The sequence below is a fragment of the Heptranchias perlo genome, chromosome 18 (assembly GCF_035084215.1).
Source record: "Heptranchias perlo isolate sHepPer1 chromosome 18, sHepPer1.hap1, whole genome shotgun sequence".
NCBI lineage: Eukaryota > Metazoa > Chordata > Chondrichthyes > Hexanchiformes > Hexanchidae > Heptranchias > Heptranchias perlo.
In genome coordinates this window covers 41,978,023-41,999,330 of record NC_090342.1, presented here as the reverse complement: position 1 = coordinate 41,999,330, position 21,308 = coordinate 41,978,023, and the positions used below count along the sequence as shown (strand labels likewise).

At 41.9% G+C, this 21,308-nt stretch overlaps 1 protein-coding gene across 2 annotated transcripts in view; it reads right to left on the bottom strand.

Moving 5' to 3' along the window:
- Nucleotides 1–2,428: 2,428 nt before the first annotated feature.
- The window catches only part of LOC137334808 (uncharacterized), a 44,457-nt gene continuing 25,577 nt past the window's right edge, over nt 2,429–21,308 (bottom strand). The window contains exons 5-6 of one of the 2 annotated variants that reach the window (XR_010966250.1): nt 11,082–11,653; nt 3,259–3,338 (exon numbers count right to left, since the gene is read on the bottom strand). Coding sequence is in view for 1 of the 2 variants with exons in the window: in XM_067999797.1 (XP_067855898.1) it covers nt 3,187–3,338 (152 nt within the window). In the remaining variant the exon portion in view is untranslated. Of the gene's footprint in view, nt 3,339–11,081; nt 11,654–21,308 lie in introns of both variants that reach the window. The other variant, XM_067999797.1, reaches the window with a different exon arrangement.

The window sequence follows — 21,308 nt, the reverse complement described above, 5'->3', positions numbered from 1 at the left end:
TTCAAGGTCCTGCTTTTTAACTTCCTCCCGAGCTCCTGAAACTCTGACCACAGGGCCTCATCCCTTTTCTTTCCTATGTCGTTGGTACCCACATGAACCACGAATCTGGCTGGTCCCCTTCTCCCTACAGAATGTTCTGCACCCTCTCCGTGATGTCCTTTACTGTGGCACCAGGGAGGCAATATACCAGGCGGGACTCACATTGACGGTCACAAACGCTTGTCTGTTCCCCTATCGAATCCCCTATGACTCTGTATTTCTACACTTCACTTAGCCCCTGTGTAGTCCTTTGCCCCATCGTGCTATGCTCAGGGCTGCACTCTTTCGAGGTGTCGTCACCCTCACTGGTATTCAATGCTGAATACCAGTTTGAGAGTACCACACCCCCAGGAGATTCCTGCCTCTTCCTACCCTTTCGGATGGCCACCAACTTGCTATCCTGAACTCTGTGGCTGCGAGATGACCACCTCCTGGAATGTATAATCCAGGAAACATTCAACCTCCCCTAATGAGGAAACCCTCAGCTTGAGTTTGAGCAACTGGAGGCATTTCCTGCACGGGGCCCTGCAGGACACATGAAGCGTCCTGAAGTTCCCACATGGTGCAGGAATTACAGCAATGAGTCCTCAGCTGCCTGTTCATTATATTTAGAAACCTTTTTTTTCTAAACTCCCTTTGGATACTCTATTATTAATTACTTACCCGACTAACCTACTCTTTTATTCTGGGTCTCTAAGAGCTCCTCCTCTCTGTTCATTGTCCTTCACCACCTACACCTAATTTTGTCCCCCCCACTCCCCACTCAGTTCACAATCCACTCCCGTTCACAATGCGCTCTGTGCTTCAGCAGATAACCTTCTACTTTATACACCTTTTTGGCACAGCAGTTACAACTGCTCAATCAGCTTCCAGCTCACAGAAATTACCCTCTATTCAGGCAATCACTTACAGCTGATTGACTTAACTGCCACTGATTTGCAGTTTCTGTTAACTGTTGCCTAACTTGTAGTTTCTTTTAACGTAGAATTTTAAACTTTAAATTTTAAACTAAATTTAATTTCAATTCAATAAATGAGTCAGCAGAGTTAATCTCATCTAAAGTGTGAAAATTAACCATCTGGCTCAGATTCTAAAGAACTCTAATACTCAATTATCAGTGCTCAAAGAGAACCTTTAACAAAAGTTTGCCTGGCTGACATGTGGTTGGAGTAATGCTGCGAAGCATTGTAACAAAGGATTTAATTCATGAAGAGTTTCTAGTGACCTCATTTTAAAAAAAATCAAACATGTTAGCACCAAATCAGTGTCTTGAAGCTATGGCTACTAGAAGAGTTTTTTAAAAATTCAAATAAACCTATTATGTAACTTCAAAACAAACATATTAACACTGAGCCCTGCTGCTTTGAAACCTTAGTGCTTGGAAGTTACACTATAATTACAACATTTTTTAGAAAAGGTGGGATCGGGAGTTGTGAGGAGGATGCAAAGCAGCTTCAAGACCATTTAGACAAGTTGAGAGAGTGGGCAAATACATGGCAGATGCAGTATAATGTAGAGTTATCCACTTCAGAAGGAAAAACAGAAAGGCAGAGTATTATTTAAAAGGTGATAGATTGGGAAATGTTGATGTACAAAGGCACCTGGGTGTCCTTGTACACCAATCATTGAAAGCAAACATGCAGGTGCAACAAGCAGTTAGGAAGGCAAATGGCATGTTGGCCTTCATTGCAAGAGAATTTGAGTACAGGAATAAAGATCAGTTATACAGGGCCTTGGTGAGATCACACCTGGAGTATTGTGTGCAGTTTTGGTCTCCTCAACTAAGAAAGGATTTACTTGCCATAGAGGGAGTGCAGCGAAGGTTCACCAGACTGGTTCCTGGGATGGCAGGACTGTCGTATGAGGAGAGATTGGGTCGACGCAGCCTGTATTCACTCGAGTTTAGAAGAATGAGAGGGGATCTCATTGAAACATAAAATTCTGACAGGGCTAGACAGTCTGGATATTTCCCCTGGCTTGGGGGGGGGGGGGGGGGTCTAGAACAAGGGGTCACAGTCTCAGGATATGGGGTAGGACATTTAGGACTGAGATGAGGAGAAATTTCTTCACTCAGAGGGTGGTAAACTTGTGGAATTCTCTACCACCGAAAGCTGTAGAGGCCAAGTCACTGAATATATTTAAGAAGGAGCTAGATAGATTTCTAGACACAAAAAAGGTGTGGGAAGAGAGCAGGAATATGGTATTGAGGTAGAGAATCAGCCATGATCATATTGAATGGCGGAACAGGCTCAAAGGGCCGAATGGCCTACTCCTGCTCCTATTTTCTATGCTTATAAAATAGAAGAACTTTACAGGACCATAAAAATGAATCTGCAAAATGCTACAGTTCTTTAAAATGACAACAATAACACTCAAAATTTGAAACAGATTTAGACGTAGTCAACATTCTTTAATAATAAAACGTACAATTTTGACATCTAATCAGAGCAAATAATTTCACACGGTAACAAAAACATTGGTTAGTAATTTCTATTTTATGCAAACATTCTGCAAATTGTAACAGTTACACAGAAGTATAAAAAGTAGTGTCAAAAACAATTACAAAGTCACAGCCCTTCAATATAAAATAAAATTGGCTGATTAAACAATAGTGAAGCCAATTTACCAGTGTTTTTGATTATCATCATACATTCTGAAAAAAACAATGCACTTACTTAGCACAGCACCAAGAAATTCTCATCCAGCCACTTGTTTCCTTATCCACAGTAGCCACTGGCATATTGTTCAATACTTTGTTTTAAACAAAACTAATTCAGTTTGATTTATATGCTGGAATCAAGCACAATTTAATGGAGGTACTCGTCAAGTCAAATGAGGCAACTGTCTCAGCTTTTGACCAAATGTGATAGAAACAACAGCCCCAAAGTGGAAAATCCCCATCAACTTATACTCACTAGATAACCTCTCTCAATAAAGCATATTATCTGACCACAATTATCAACTAAACCGTTTTCACTCCTGCCATCATTAGCATATTAGTAATGACACCATGGCAAAATTTTATTTAAATGCTTAATGCAGTAACAAAAACATCATTGCACTCCACAGAAGTAACGGGATTATTTTTTTTTTAAAAATGGCTCAATATTAAAGGTTGCCAGGAACCAGACGGACTCCATCGTACAATTATTGAGGTTTGGCTCTGACTTTCTCCCTTGCCCTGCAGGGCTGTCCAGAAATAGGCAGCAGACTGACGAGAACAGCACGTTCTCCTGATGATGAGTAGGTTTTATCCCGGATCATAACACGACAGTTATAGTTGGGTAGAAGTTTGGCACCTGTCACAGAAACAAAAAAAAAATTGATTGGCGCTGAATCAATTGTTTTTCTAATTTTTCATTCCCTTTTCTTGAAGATGGTGATTCAATTGGTTCCATGGATGCCAACTTGTCTTTGATAGCATGCCCAAGTGACCATTTTTCAAGTAAAGAAAGAACTTGCATTTATATAGCACCTTCGGCATCCTCAGGATATCTAACACACTTCACAAGTATGCGCCTAATCAGTGATTGTGGGCAGGTTATTCGATCATGATGGATTGGGATAATCACAGTTGAGCCTAATCCTTTCCTTTCCTTGCCCAACACCCACAATATTTTTCACTCCAACTTCTCATCAGGAATGAGGATTTTAGCTGTGCTTTCCTGACCTTCCCTGCAGAAACTGGGGCAAATTTTGATTCTCACTGCTACTACAGATAATTCATCATAGACAGGGAATCAAACTCAGGATCTTCTTGATCAGTATAATTTAGTATCACACCTTATAGTATATTTACCCATTGAGCCTTTAGGACAGCCTTTTTTCCCCTTCAATTTTCTCCTGAAGATGGCGATTCATGCTGGGGTACACAGCTCAGTCAGCCCTGACATTTCATCGAAATGGCTATTCATGTGTGATCAGAGTACTAACAAGCAATTTGATACAGGGTGGAGAGGGGAGTGGAGTGAAAAGAAATCAAAGCTGGGACCTCTGTATAAACAATCAGGAATGGGAACCTGGAAGTTTTTCTTCTGCTTTCTTGGCCTCAGTGTCACTTGATATCAAGATATGTATCCTAATTATACCTTCTGTGTTTCACCTTTACATGCAGATTTTGAAGAGGTACTTATTTATTGTTGATAATCATGAGAAAGCAGTTTTCAAAGATAATTGGTTCACTTGGCTAAATGGTCATCAGTGTACTTACCCCAAATATATCCTGATAAATGCCAGCGGAAGAGGCAACTTTGTAGTGTAAATGACCATGTGCCAACCCTCCTTGATATGCTGCCAACAAGACCAAACACTTCCTCACCAGCAACACTTACACTATCTTACATCTGGCCTCAGGCTGGGAGGGGCTGACTTCTTAACCATCTGTACAGGTCAATGAGTTTATCACTGCTGGCCTGTACAGTCCTTCTGCTGGTATCAGGGAATGGCCTAGCCAGACTGAAAATCACTAATATCACTTGTACCAACTGCACTTACACAATATTAGTTTTAAAATCGCATTGTGAAGAACTGCACATATGCAGCTTTCCCATCATTATTGAAAACATTCTGCAGTACAAATAGGGTGATAACAGGAACTGATTCAATTAGGCAACTGTTTCCATAATATAAGTGACAGCATCCGTGCATATAATGCAAGCAGGCAAACAGCAATTGACCGAACTGGGGAAGACATGATAAGGTTACAAATATACAGCACATTAGAAAGTTAGCGCTAGAAAACAGTGTGGCATTTCAACAGTTCTTAAAAGGGGCTGGGTTCCAGCTTCTCCCATCTGGAATGGACACATGGGATAAATTAACAAAGCACTGATATCTAAGTGCCAACTTTTCATCTCAACTCTAGTCCAAACTACACTCACTGACATGATTAGAGGCAGTTCAGCGAGATAGATACAGGATGGGAAACAGAAATGAAGTCACAATGTTGGAGGAATGGAGCAAAATCTGATAGGCGTGCACTGGGTCGAATGAGAAGGAACACAGAGAAATTGCATCTATTGACATTAGCAGACATGAAGATGAGAATTTTGGTAGATAAGATTTATAATGTTGAATCTCATCTTGTGGTGTGACGAAGAGAGATTTTTTAGTTAAAGATCATAGGAATCTCATGTATTTAACTAGACTAATGCTTTGTTTTTTTTTTAAAATGCTCAGCAATTCCCATGGGGAAACTAGTGTCTCTATAACTTGGTATATAAAGCCATGGTCGTTTGGGTTTGATACTGCACTGCAGGGAGTGGGGGTGCCTTTTGTATACTTACTGATCATTTACTGAGACACCTCACACTAATGCAATAGTGTGAGGTGTCTCATGCCACTGTGAGATCGACCAAGCTTCCCCTGGTACCACGGTTGCAACCACAGGGAAGTCTATTGTCAATTTGTCCGACCACACCCTTCAACCAGACGAAATCGAAGTTCTCAGCCGAGGGCTCAATTTCTGCCCCACTACCAAAATGGACCCCACTAGTCTCACGGCGGACACAGAGGAATTCATCAGGAGAATGAGGCTCCGGGAATTCTACCACAAACCCCAAGATTTCAGCAGCGAACCCAATGAGACAATCGACGATCCGGAACAGCAGACAGAGGGATCCGCGGTACAGCAACCGAAGAGGAAAGAGTCAAACTGGACTCCTCCGGAGGGTCGCTGCCCTCAGCTTGACATGTACGCTCAAGCTATCAGGAAATGCGTCAATGCCAGATTCATCAGCCGCACTCAGAAGACAGTCCAGAATGTCACCCGAGCACAACGCAACGCCATCAACGCTCTCAAGACCAACCGCAACATCGTCATCAAACCAGCGGACAAAGGAGGAGCCATTGTCATACAGAACAGAACGGACTATTGCAAAGAAGCATACCGACAACTGGACAACCAGGAACACTACAGACGGTTACCCGCAGACCCGACCAAAGAACACACCCACCAGCTCAACAAACTGATCAAGACCTTCGATCCAGACCTTCAAAACATCCTACGCACTCTCATCCCACGTACTCCCCGCGTGGGAGACTTCTACTGCCTCCCAAAGATACACAAAGCCAACACACCCGGACGTCCTATCGTATCAGGCAACGGAACCCTGTGTGAGAACCTCTCTGGATACATCGAGGGCATCCTGAAACCCATCGTACAGGGAACCCCCAGCTTCTGTCGCGACACTACAGACTTCCTACAAAAACTCAGTACCCACGGACCAGTTGAACCAGGAACACTTCTCACCACGATGGACGTCTCGGCACTCTACACCAGTATCCCCCACGATGACGGCATCGCTGCAACAGCATCAATACTCAACACCAACAACAGCCAATCTCCAGACGCCATCCTACAACTCATCCGTTTCATCCTGGATCACAATGTCTTCACCTTCAATAACCAGTTCTTTACCCAAACACACGGAACAGCCATGGGGACCAAATTCACACCCCAATACGCCAACATTTTCATGCACAAGTTCGAGCAGGACTTCTTCACTGCACAAGACCTCCAACCAACACTATACACCAGATACATCGACGACATTTTCTTTCTATGGACCCACGGTGAGGAATCACTAAAGAGACTACACGATAACATCAACAAGTTCCATCCCACCATCAAGCTCACCATGGACTACTCCTCAGAATCAGTTTCTTTCTTGGACACACGAATCTCCATCAAAGACGGGCACCTCAGCACCTCACTCTACCGCAAGCCCACGGACAACCTCACGATGCTCCACTTTTCCAGCTTCCACCCTAACCACGTCAAAGAGGCCATCCCCTATGGACAGGCCCTGCGAATACACAGGGTCTGCTCAGACGAGGAGGAACGCGATGGACACCTACAGACGCTGAAAGACGCCCTGGTAAGAACGGGATATGACGCTCGACTCATCGATCGACAGTTCCGACGGGCCACAGCAAAAAATCGCATAGACCTCCTCAGGAGACTAACACGGGATGCAACCAACAGAGTACCCTTTGTCGTCCAGTACTTCCCCGGAGCGGAGAAACTACGCCATGTTCTCCGCAGCCTTCAACATGTCATCAATGAGGACAAACACCTCGCTATGGCCATCCCCACACCTCCACTACTCGCCTTTAAACAGCCACCTAACCTCAAACAGACCATCGTTCGCAGCAAATTACCTAGCTTTCAAGAGAACAGCGTCCACGACACCACACAACCCTGCCACGGTAACCTCTGCAAGACATGCCAGATCATCGACACAGATACCACCATCACACGAGAGGACACCACCCACCAGGTGCATGGTTCATACTCCTGTGACTCGGCCAACGTTGTCTACCTCATACGTTGCAGGAAAGGATGCCCCAGAGCATGGTACATTGGCGAGACCATGCAGACGCTGCGACAACGGATGAACGGACACCGCGCAACAATCGCCAAACAGGAGGGTTCCCTCCCAGTCGGGGAACACTTCAGCAGTCATGGACATTCATCCACCGACCTTCGGGTAAGCGTTCTCCAAGGCGGCCTTCGAGACACACGACAACGCAAAATCGTCGAGCAGAAATTGATAGCCAAGTTCCGCACCCATGAGGACGGCCTCAACCGGGATCTTGGGTTCATGTCACGCTACACGTTACCCCACCAGCGAACAAATGTTATCTGTTTTTAATATAACGGGTCAGTTGCTGTCTTTTCTATGTTTCTACCTCTCTATCTCTGTTTTTTTTTGTTTGTTCTTTTTTTTTTTGGTGATTTGTATATTCTGTGAGACCTGGCAGGTAACACCTGTCTGTCTGCACACTGATTGCCTTGGCAACGGGCAGTTGAAAAAACTGTCTGTTATCACCAAGCATTGTTCTGTGAATTATAAATGCGATTTCATTTCGAGGATTTCATTTCACATCGTTCACCTGACGAAGGGGGAAGCCTCCGAAAGCTTGTGAATTTAAAATAAAATTGCTGGACTATAACTTGGTGTTGTAAAATTGTTTACAACTGTGAGATGACAACAATAAGTTGTTATCTTTATAGCTATACAAATCAACATGTTTCAAAATTGTGACATTGGGTCTTTGAAACCTACTTATGATTGACTGTTTTATTTAAGTGTGAAGGTCTTTTTTTTAAATCTTTGCTTTGATCCAGGCTGTGACAAAGAAGAGAGAAGCATATAACCCAGGCTAGTATACTAGATTATTCAGTGCTTTCACACTTCACTGATTGGGTACACTTGACGAATGGGCTAGTAGAGGCCTTCGTGGGAGTTCAGGTTAATGCAAAACTTTCATGGATGCCTGGTCCAAAGATAAAAGGGCTACTACAGAGAATTGCTAGAGGCAAGTGACAATTATTGTTTAAAAAACCATGAAGTTTTCTGAACTAGCCTATCTTTATTCTTATTTCTGTTAATCTTAAAGTAAGAAATTTGTTTTTACTTTTGCAGCCCAGGTTATATGGTCCACTAGTGCAGTACTTACTGTCAGATAGTGGGCAGAGGTAGGTTGGCAGAGGTAGGTTGGCAGAGGTAGGTTGGCAGAGGTAGGTTGGCAGAGGTAGGTTGGCAGAGGTAGGTTGGCAGAGGTAGGTTCGGCAGCATGCTGTACCATTTCCAGTGCAGGCCTCATTGGTAAAAGGGATTCATCGCTTACCCTGTAGCACTATATCCCAGTTCTTTAATAACAGCAAAAGAGCGCAGAGGGACTTTGGACCATTTATCAATAGCAGTGGGGACTATGTCTGAGGACAGGGATGTGGCAGAATTACTAAATTATTTTGTAAACAATTTTACAACACCAAGTTATAGTCCAGCAGTTTTATTTTAAATTCACAAGCTTTCGGAGGCTTCCTCCTTCGTCAGGTGAACGATTTTTCACATCGTTCACCTGACGAAGGAGGAAGCCTCCGAAAGCTTGTGAATTTAAAATAAAACTGCTGGACTATAACTTGGTGTTGTAAAATTGTTTACAATTGTCAACCCCAGTCCATCACCGGCATCTCCACATCATAAATTATTTTGATCATTGAAAAAGAGGGGAATAGGGAAGATTCTAGTGTGGAGAGGTGTACAACACACTGGAAATCCTTTGTACTACAAAAGGAAGTCATATTAAAGAAACTAAAGTTGAACAAGACTCTAGTTTCTCACAATTCACATCCTAGGGTGCTAGTGGAGATTACAGATTCCTTCACCAATACTCAATTTAATCAGTTAACTTCCCAACAGATTGGAAGTTAGCAAAAGTCAACCCTGTTTTTAGAAGTAGGGCAAGAGATGAACCCTCAAATTACCGACATGCAAGCCTTATCTTGATTTAAAGTCTGCAGATGATATCAAACTAGATAGGTCAGTGGAATCAGAGAAGGCAACTCAAACTACAAAACATGTTGGACAAATTATATAAGTGGAGAAATAGCAGATGAAATTTAATATGTACATAGAAAGGAAAAATGGATGTAACTCATTTTCCACAGTGTTGAAATACCTATGAATGAAATTGAAAGATGTGGAGATGCCGGTGATGGACTGGGGTGGACTAATGTAAGGAGTCTTACACACCAGGTTATAGTCCAACAGCTTTATTTAAAATCACAAGCTTTCGGAGGCTTCCTCCTTCATCAGGTGAAATAAAGCTGTTGGACTATAACCTGGTGTTTTAAGACTCCTTACATTTGAAATTGAAAGAGACCTCGGAGTCTTAGTAAATTCAATGTTCAAAATGTCCAACCAATGCAGAATAGCAATCGTAATGGTATCCTTAATCAGGTCACCGTATTCTATGATGAAAGAGCAGCCTGTCTTGCAACCCCTTAGCTGCATTCCATTCACCATGACTAGGTGAGGGTAAGGAGTCAATCTATCTGCATTGGAAAGAAGGAAGGAAGAAAAACTTGCATTCATATAGCGCTTTATATGACCTCAGGCTGTCCCAAAGCGCTTTTACAGCCAATGAAGTACTTTTTTGCAGTATACTGTTGTAATGTAGAAAACGTGACAGCCAATTTGTGCACAGCAAGCTCCCACAAACAGCAATGGGATAATGACCAGATAATCTGTTTTAGTTGTGTTGGTTGAGAGATAAATGTTGGCCAGGACACCGGGGAGAATTCCCCTGCTCTTCGAAATAGTGCAATGAGATCTTTTACATCCACCCGAGGGGGCAGACAGGGCCTTTTAACATCTCATCCAAAATCCTCTGACAGTGCAGCACTCCCTCAAATACTGTATTGGAGTATCAGCCTGGATTTTGTGCCTGGAGTGGGACTTGAACCCACAACCTTCTGGCTCAGGAGGTGAGAGTGCTACCCACTGAGCCACATCTGGCAAGGCTTCAGTATACCTTTTAAGCTCAAATGGCCTCCTAGTTTGTGCTGTAGGATTGCTGAGAGCCCAGTAGTGGTTCACCTTCTGGCCGACTTGGCCATTTAAAACACTTAACCTCGTTACCTCCAGATGTGACTTCTGCTTAACTGATCCTCTTGGGCTTCACCTGGAGTAAGCTGAGCAGCTCATCCATAGGATGGCGTGATGCAGCTAGCACCCCACCCGTGCGATGGCTTATCTGTGCTCACAAGCCCAGAAATGATTAGTATATACGCTTAGCTGCTCAAGAGGTTTATACTCCTGATCAAGTAATTAGATTCTAAAATAATCTGGAAGATTTGCAGAAATCAGCCCCCTAACATTAAGTGGCAATGACTTCAATAGTCTACTCCACTGTCTCTTTCCAGCCATATCTGCCAAGCTGTATAACCATTTCTCTATTTGTACTGTTTGGATTCTCTCAGTTTTTAAAATTTCTATTTGTACACTTCAGGTATTAAATCATAAGCTCCAAGGATAGCACACCTTACATTATCACAGTCCATATTATCAGCAGGGTTAACACAAGAAAATCATTAAGCATTTTTACATATAGTGACATCACAAGTTGGTTGGCCTATTTATTTTGTGGTGACCGTCTAACAATTCAAATATCCAAATAAAATCTTCAATGTCATTTCCCACAAGATTTGATTTAATGAAATGACAGGCGCTGAGTTTCATGATCCCACTTACCAGACTCGCTGCAAATGCGTGTTTCTCTGCCACTTCAAGAGCACATTGATGCTCTATCAGCCTCATGCTAGTGCGGTTTCTCCTTTTGCTGGCATTTACTCCGCCTCAGCCTCAATTTCACATTGTTCCTGCTCTTCCTGCGATCTGCATTGCTCTTGTTCTCGCAATTCTTCTCCTCACTCAAGCACTTTTGGCTGAAAAAATTTTCTCCTTCGCTTGTTTGTCACTGCCAACCTTTCCAACTCAAGCTTGACCTCTTGATTTGGACATTTTCTGATATTGCTGTTCCTGTTCCAATCACCTTTTAACCATTTCAAATTGCCTTCATCATCAGTATAACTCAATCCTGACGGCAGCTGCCACCAAGTTAGAAATATGAGTCTGCCATAGATTCCTTCTTGGGTTCAGAAGAGTCAGTTGCTCTCTTAAGTGGTCTGAGCATCTTTCCATTACAGAATTGACTCATTGATAAAAGGCAATGAGTGGAACGTCAACATATCTTTCACTATCTCCAGAATGCTAGTCCAGATCTCCTGTCTGAATCCTCATCAATATCTCACAGCCTTGGCACCCTGTGAATTTATGCCATCAAGAGGTAAGTTTAGCATTTTTGATACACATTGCATCAAGGTCCACCCATAGCAGCATAGTCTGAAATCTCCAAACATGACAATAAGATATGCAGATCTAAACAAACAATTGCCTTTTGCAGAATTGTAGTGGAATTGTTTGGAAAAAAAATGACTTTTCATGCTTAATTTTGAAGTACAGGATGTTGTCACAGTGGATAGGGTCTGGACCCAAGAACTTCTGGTGGACCAGACAGCAGATCACTAGCCTCGGAGGGGGGAGTGGTGCCTTAGGCTAGAGTACGGTAAACCACACCAATATGTAGGTTGGTTTAAAAAAATTAATTGTTTATTTAGCATCAAATTTCTCTACATACACAAATCTCATTTCAGGTGACTTAGTTCAGCAAAGACAGGCACATAACAGAACAGTTTACTTCCAACAGCAATATAGCCAAAAATATATCAGCTCACCAACAACCAATCTATTTTCCACCAAGCAGTCAATGACTCATCAGCTATGGGTCAACAACCATGACTGCCTAAGATATTTGGTTTAGATCAGATTCTCATTCGCAGCTTTGTCCTAGTGCATCGTAAAGAGCAACTTCATTGCTCAATAATCTCGAAGTAAGCTGCAGTTTGCTTGCTCATTGGCTTAGCAATGTGTTCTCCATTGCAAGTTTACTTCCTCTACCATCATTCAAAACCACACTGTGGTTAACCAACTAACTATCAGCTTCTATAATCTAAACAGTTTAGGATTGGAGAGCATCTGCGTTGGTCATTTGTATTTTTGTCAACTTCAGGAGGAAATGGGGCATTCAGACTACAGGCTCTAAGTTCATTCTACTATTAATTATATTATGAACGGTTCATTTATTCATGACATCCCCTCCAGTTGGGAACAGGACAGCAGTTTTGTGGACCAACTGATCATCTGTGCTACTTTTATATAGCTTTCTGCTTGATTGTAACCCGCCATTTTAATGACATTCATTTTGGCTTGTCTGGAAAAAGTTCAACCACATCTGACAGACCTTTAATTAGTGTGTTCAGCACAAGCGGTTTAGATTGAAGGGATAAGATCCTTACCTATGATGCATTAATTAGAAGTTGGTTTTAACATAATCCAATTCTTTCTCCAATCCCAACACAGCCTCCCAGATTATAATAACAGCCAAGTTAAACAGAGAAATAACAATACAAATCAAGCTTTATTCTGAACTGAAGTTTTACTTGTCTTGGGTGTTTTATATGTAGCCGATCCCTCAGGTCTTTGTGCCAAGCACTCCATATGGTCAGCTTAAAGGATGAATTCAGTAGCGGGTGGTCAAGGGAACAGTGGCACTCTATATCAAACTCTCTTATGCGACAATTATAACTTGCACATAAATTTGCTCAACACAGACCCTAGTCTTCCATTCCAGTCGTACATCCGTTCCTTCCTTTCATGCTCAAACAAGAGAAAGGATGGAATTTTTTTAAAATCACTATTTCAACAACCTCCCTGCCTGGCTGATTGCATGGGGGTTCCAGTCCTTCTAATTCAATTAATTCCACTTTTTGCTTAGGGGCCTGACTTCCCCATAAGGATTCGAGAGTCCTTGAAAGTCATCTTATTTTTTCCTGACAAAAAACAGTCTCTAATTCTAGGATGTCCATCCAGTCATAAATTTATACAAGTAAAGGATCAAGAGGCAGACCCATACTTTTGGAATGCCATTTCTAGATTCCTTTTACTAAACTGTCCTACCAATAACCCAAGGTAAGAATGATATTACAACAGGCAGTTCAGTTAATAGCTGGGCAAAGATTCTTCTCATCATCTTTCGGCATGCTCGTGTTTGTTCACTATTTTCCCCAGGATAAGCCATAGATATTATCTTTTAATACAATAACCAGTTTATTAGCATATACCCTATGATGATAGCTATATAGTGTCCTATTACTCTAAAATAACAATCGTTTTTTTCTTAACTGATTTAAAATGTTAGTTAGACATACTTCAACTGTTATTCCACATAAGATTGTCCCCTTTATTCATTTAAATATGGTGATTCGATTTCTCCAACTAAGTTGGATGATAAGATTCACTATCACAATTATTCTAATTATTACAATCACAATTAAGGTTATTCCCAATTCTAAAATACAGACCCGAAATAATCCATGCCAGGCTTCTCAATCCAGACTCAGTTTGCCTCGTTATATCTCCTCTCATGCATATCCAGGAACATACAGGAGCTACCCAGATCATCTCCAAGGCTTTGGCTAAGATCAATTTAATTTGACCCTTAGGATGCATCCATTTCCTAGCTCTCTCCATCAAACACAGAATTAGTACCAGGGATGTCATTGCCACAGTAATCCAAGGGGCCACTGTACGCAGTGAATAATCCTCGACACTTACGGTTACATTCTCACGCACCTTGTCAATGTAAAGCAACATGGTAGTTACCAGGGATAATGGACTCCTGTTCAGATACAATTGAAGGGCTGTGTTCATCTACAGTCTCTCAGGACTGGACACACCACTGGTTGATGTTTCGGTAATATTCTCCTGGGCATCCGATAAGTTGTTATTGGACATTTTAGGCACTTTCGTCTCAAATGATCGTACAAGGCATTACACATAGCACCTCTGCTATCGCTCTCAAAGTCTTACATCAGACCTACAAGCCCTGCACATAAAGGTCAGCGAAGCAACAGACAGTGGTGATATAAATGAGATCAAGTATTGATCAATTAAGTAGGTTTTTCTGGCTCCGGGGTTGAAGTACCGGATGAACAGTTCCACGGGATCTGAGGGTATAGTATTTGCTCCCCTTGGGAGCTCAACCTCGTTCCGGCTCACAGGATTTTGACCAGTCCCTTCATCATTTAGCGGCTGATGCTTAGTAGCTGGCACCGGCAATCCAGAGTGGCCTTCAGGCTGGTCATCTAAAAGAAACTTAAATCAAATTCAAAATCACCATGTTCAACTGGTTCACGCACTGCTACAGAATTATTCCCCCCTTGCTATTTCAAGTTCGCTCAAAAAAATCATGTTCAGGCTATATCTAGGAAGTCATGGTAACTTTATTTGTTTCTCTGCCTTATTTTCCCCTCTTGTTTTTTTTCTATTAAAAAAAATCTAACACTTAATCAGCTGGTAGTTGAATCAGCTGTCACAGGATGTGGCCACAGCTACAAGCAGCTTTCTATAGTTTAGTCTTTATTATTCAACTATACGACATATTTATCACACCTCTAACTTTTATTCTCATTGGATTAACTGTTACTGTCCACCTTCTACATCAATTTGGGATGATCAGTTTAGTATACCCCTTCTTCAGCTGATAGTTTCACAAAGAATGGAGCAAGCGCTTCAATTTTATGGCCGCTCCGATTCGGATTAAGACCAGAATATTCCAAAATACCCATTTCATAATCATAATAAACTTTTCTGATCAGATGGACAATCCAGGACAATAACCACCACAGTCCATCCCACAACTGACCTATCTCCTCCTTCCCCAGGCATCTCCTTAATTCTGTGTGTCCTTTTTGATTTCCTGCTTGTTTATTTTTATCCTCTGAGTTTTCCTGTATTTTCTGCTGGTTTATTCGGATTAAGAATCTGTTAGCCCAAATTTCTTATGCATTCTTCAAAATCAATTAGGAAATTGCGTCCAAAATAGCACTGGTTAGGTTACAGTTCAAGTTTCCAATAAAATTAATTTCCATAATCACAAATGTAAAATCTTCCATGAATCAGCGCAAACGGACAGTGCAACAGAATGTAATCTTTTTTCTATTAAAAAGTATTGCTTTATGTATGAGAATGGTAACCTGGTGCAATTTTATTAATACAGCTGAAAATAGGTTTAATCACTAAAAATAAGCATTTTTAATAAGTGTCCAGTCCTCCAACTGAGTTACCAGATTTAAAAATCACTGAAAATGACTTGGAAAAAACTATACTGAACCATTTAATAGTTTCATTGATGTACACTAGTCAGTTTCATGGCAAATTAAATATTTTTTGATATGAAAATTTTTTAAAAACGTGTCTACTAGTGCCTGTGCGCCAAAGAAAATAAGCGTGATTTGAAGAACCTTCCCTAATTGACGGAAACTCACAATGTCAACCTGGGAGCGTGGCCGCTTTTGTGGGTGGGGCCTGGTCCGGGCAAATTGAATCTTAAACCAGCGTAAAAGATCATGGAAAACACGAACAAGAGTGGTTTGGAGGCGTAACTCATTTACATTTAAAATTCCCCGAACTTTTGAGCTGGTTTGGCCGATTCTGCCCGGATTTCCTGATATTACTGGCGTAAACTCTACCCAGATATCTTGCGCACGTTCAATGACCTCTCACTTGATTTGGTTTAGACAGTTTTCATGTTCATCAATCCTTTTCTCATGAAAGCCGCCCACCTTTCTTGGCTCATAGTCAGGACTACTATAGCTGGTCTTACTTCTTCCTCAGAATGTACATCGTTCAATACCTATTTAGTTCCTCAGAGTTCTAGTGAGTTATCGTTGGTATAGGTGATAATAGCCATCTCTGATATTGATTCTCTACTGCCTGGAATGGGCAAGACACGTTTGCCCTCGTTCCGATTTATGCTTCGGGGCCTTGCGGCTCCATCTGTTTGTCTCCGACCTTTCCCTGACATTCATAAGTTCCTCGTAATCCTGGAAAGCACCAGTGCTCATTATCACTAGATGAGCGCCATTGGCCAGAATTTGGTATTCTAGCAGATTGTCTCTGTTCAACATCACTTCACATTTCTGAGAGTCACAGTCTCTTTTTTTTCTGCTTTAGGCGGACTTTATCTATTTGTTGCGATCATTCTTGGAGAACATACAGGGCCGTTTTATTAGCCTTTTTCGTTAAAAGTGGTATAAGGAGCTTTATAGGCATCCCCCTGTCCTTCGTAATGGTCCCAAGATTTCTTAGTTCCCAAAATATGAGATCTTCTTACTATAGGAATTCGGGTTACCAAAGGCAGGGTGACATCGAACTGTCCTTCATTTCCCTTCTACCATTTGAGAATTCCTGTTATAAGCCGTAGAATGCTCTTGTCCGCAAAACTGGTATTGCCATGTGTCAACTGCTTTAGAAGCCAATTTATAGAATCTTACAGCACAGGAGGCCATTTAGCCCATCATGGCTGCGCTGGATCTCTCAAAGAGCTCTCCAATTAGTCCCACTCCTCTGCTCTTTCCCCATAACCATGTAAATTTTTCCTTTTCAAGTATATATCCAATTCCCTTTTGAAAGTTATTATTGAATCCACTTCCACTACCCTTTCAGGCAGTGAATTGCAGATCATAACTTGCCACGTAAAAAAATCTCATCTCCCCTGATTCTTTTGCTAATTATCTTCAATCAGTGTCCTTTGGTTACCAATCCACCAGTGGAAACAGTTTCTCCCTATCTACGCTATCAAAACCTCTCAATTTTGATCTCCTCTTAAATCTCCCCTTAGCCTTCTCTGCTCAAAAGAGAACAGTCCCAGCTTCTCTAGTTTCTTCACACAACTGAAGGCTCATTCCTGGTATCTAGTAAATCTCCTCTGCACCCTCTCCAAGACTTTGACATCCTTCCTAATGTGTGGTGCCCAGAATTGAACACAATTCTCCAGCTGAGGCCTAACCAGTAATTTAAAAAGGTTTAGCATAACTTTGTTGCTTTTGTACTCTTATGCCTCTATTGATAAGCTCAGAATGTTAAGGCTGTTTTTTTTTTAAAAACCTATTAACTTGTCCTGCCACATTCAAAGATTTGTGTATGTGAACCCCCAGGTCTCTGTTCCTGCACCCCTTTTAAAATTTCACTCTTTCCAGACCCAGTTCACTCACTCGATCTTTGGTTGGGAAAATCTCCATATAGCCACCAAAGTGGTCTATTCAAACAAAATTGTACTTATTTTCCTTCTTAGTGGCAGGTAGTGATACAATAAGATCCATGTACACACTGTACCATGGTCCTCTTACCTCGCTATGGAGCCTGGATTAACCCGAAGGCATCTCAAACAGGATCCAACATACCTCTTCATCTGGTTCGTTATTTCGGGCCACCAGAAGTCTGTGATCCAGAGTACCATGAATACCGATGTGATGGCTTCCCCATCCTCCATGAGCTTGCTCAATTATAACTTCCCATGAGGATTCAGGAGGAATTTTTTTTAACCACGGGGGCCATCCCAGTAACGCATATTTCTGTCCAAGAGTTGCTGCTTTCTGCCCCATGGGTTGTGAAATTTAACCCCTTGTTGCCAGAGTAAAACTGTAGTGATTCCCGGTAAGCCGTCTGGCCTGACTGCTGTTTGGTTTTAGCCCTGATCACTACCAGAATCTTGATTGATTCAGTGACATGGGTGCCTTATTTAGGCACTACACCTGCCCTGTCATTGCGCTTGCTGAATGCACCTTCTTTCAAGTTCCCTTTAGTATGGATCACATAATTTTTCAGCAATCTTTTTCCAATGATTCTCATATTTTAGGACTTCGCTCCTATGATTGCTGAAACTTCCATTTGCATATTGGGTGACTTCATTACAAATCTGGATGCAATAGTTGGAGTCTCGTTACCAAGTTAGTTCACTGTGGATCATCATAGTCCAAGGCCAATTCCAAGGGTCTAGACTCTGCAAATTGGGCCGTCTTCTGTCCAATTGAGATACTAATCCCCTGTTCTCGGTATACTCTCCATTTTCTTCAGTGACTCACTGATACACCTATTCCCATGAGTTTGCCCATGATTTTTTGACAGGATCAGTCAGTGATGATTACTTTATGGAAGCTGGTAATTCGGCAGTAAGGAGACGTCTGGGAAACTCTTCTCCGCTATTCTGGGATATCCCATTCAAAGTTCTCCCGATTGGGGAGAGTTGCGAATATCAAGATTGGGTCACTCGTTAGGGCGGACCAGGCAATCCATCTTCAAGACCTTGTCACTTGGTATGCTTGCTTTGGTGACTACTTCTAACCGTGATACCCTAGTCCTGATTACTATGTCTTGTCCCCCTAATAAATCTCGGAGCTTAGTCACTAAGAACTTAGTAATAGTATTCAACACCTCTTTAAAAGCAAAGTGCCATTCCATGCTGAAGAAGATGAAACCTAAGTCTGCAACCTCCTATCCTCATGTTTCGGAAGGTAGTTGTAGACATTAGCGAATGCAGCCCTTTGTCTTATTCTGATCTCAACTACTAAAGGTAGAGTGTTACATCTCATTTCAAATACTGCAGCTTTCTCTACCATATCTTCAATTTTCTTTCATTTTTCTTGATCTGCATCTTCCTAGAAAAAGTGGTTCCTTACTGATCTGTCAGAATTGAAAATCCCAGGATATGATCCCTTGCAAACTTCAAAATACCCAAGACCCCCTGTAACCGTTTGGGAGCATTTGAGAAGGTAATGCTGGGCACTTTGTTTGAATTGTGAGCCAAGACCATTGCCTTCCTCTTTCACAGAATACCCTAGGAAATACACTTCAGATTTTCCGATATGAAACTTAATATTAACAAAGCGATGATCTATTAGAGTCTGTGAAAGTACATCCAGCTTTCATAATTGATCTTCGAGATCATTATCTGTAAAGTAAATGTCGGCCATAACATGTTAACCCCCTAATTCCTGACACGGTACTGCTTCATTAAATACTGTTGGGGAATTCAACAATCCTTGTGGGAAACACATCCATTGGTACTGCCGACCCTCAAAATGAAGGCAGTTTAATGGTGAACCTCCGGTTTCTGAGGCACGCTCCAAAAACCATTTGCTAGATCAAGTGTGGTCTTATATTTGTATCTAGGCAAATTCTCAATCATCCCTCTCACATAGGTCAATTGTGCCTCATGCAGTCTAGTTCCTTTATTGAGTTCTCTAAAGTCTACCACAACCGCCATCTGGCTTCCTTACTGGGAAGATGGGGTGTTTGTTTCACTTCTGCCTGGTTCAATTACTTTTTGTTCAAGATGATCTTGTAGGATACACTTTTTATGGCATCCTTTGCATAGTTCAAAATAGGATATTGTCTCGCTGCAGGGTGTATGTCATCTATATCCGCCATTAAACGACTCATTCTTCCAGCATAAGTCTTAAAATTAGAAAATCCTGCTTGGTGTTTTGAGTAGTATTTCTCAATAAACGACAGTCTAATTTGGTCTCTTCAATCCTTGCTTCAATCACCTCGGGAATATTTACAGTCTGGGCTATTCTGACCCTAATTATCCTCGTTTTGTTCAGATCGTCTCTGCCAATTATCATACCTTCATCCACTGACCCATCGGTCATGACAATCACCGGAAGTTCATACAAAATCGTGTTCATACTCCAGATAAAGGATCAGACATTTAGGACCGAGATGAGGAAAACTTTCTTCACTCAGGAGGGTTGCGAATCTTTGGAATTCTCTTCCCCAAAGAGCTGTGGATGCTCAGTCGTGGAGTATATTCAAGACTGACAGCACTAGATTTCTGGACACTAAGGGAATCAAGGGAATTAAGGGATATGGTGGGAAAGTGGAGTTGAGGTATATGATCAGCCATGATCTTACTGAATGGCGGAGTAGGCTCGAGAGGCCATATGGCTTAATCCTACTCTTATTTCTTATGTTCTTATTGCCTAGATTTACATCCATCCAACTTATTTTTGCAAGAGTATTCTACAGATCCTTCGATAGCTCGGACCTTGATGGCATCAATAGGGTGATATTTTAGTAGCTCTTCCCATTCCCTGATGATTTGTTCCTTTACCAGAGACATCTCTGCCCCGTACCTACTAGAGCAAAATATTCTTTTCCATTTATCATATAGGGATCTGAGGAGCGTCAGATGCTGGATTTTCATTGTCCTCCTTCATGCATTCTAGCATAGCCCTGCTGAGCTATGGGTCTCAGATTATAGTGTATTCCTCTTGGGGGGGTCCTGCTATATCTAGCATGAGCTTAGGGTGTACCTCCCTAGCACTATCGCTATCGTCATATCGTTTATCCGAGAGTTTACTTCTCTGCCTTTCTTTCCTCCCATTTCCTTTAATGGGGGAATTTTCCTCTTTACTTACCTCGTGCTATTTTTCAAACTGGTGGCAGTTATGGGCAAGCATCTCCTCAGGGGATAGTTTATCTGGAAGTGGCCCAAGAATCTGGTATTTTAGATCCACCAGGATGCAACTTTTTTCCAATTTTGTACAAATGTTCCTTTCCCCACTTCCTACAGATGAATGAAGTACCAGAGGATCCTCATTTCCCATGACGAAAGACAGTGCTTCAATTTGTTTCAACCAGGCTGTAGTATCCTCTTTGGGTTGATTCCTCAAGAGTCCATTAAGACTTTCAATGATTTGGACAGTTCTGTGGGTGTTCCTCTCTGCCCCCAGGGTATGGGCACTATTGGACCCGACCTATGAGGTGAGTCCCATGGGTCCCAGGCCTTGACCTTTTGCTGGGGGACAGGGAGCTTTGTGCCTGAGAATATTCCCTAATTCTCATGTCTTTGTTTGCTCTCCCAGGTCACTTTTTCATATATTCTATTGGCAGAGGTTCGCCCCCTTCGGGACGTTTCCTTCGCCAAGTCTGATTTGGACTATGACGAGTATTAATTATCCTACTGAGATCATCATCTCAGTAATCCTCTCCTATGGTGCAATCAGATCTTTCATC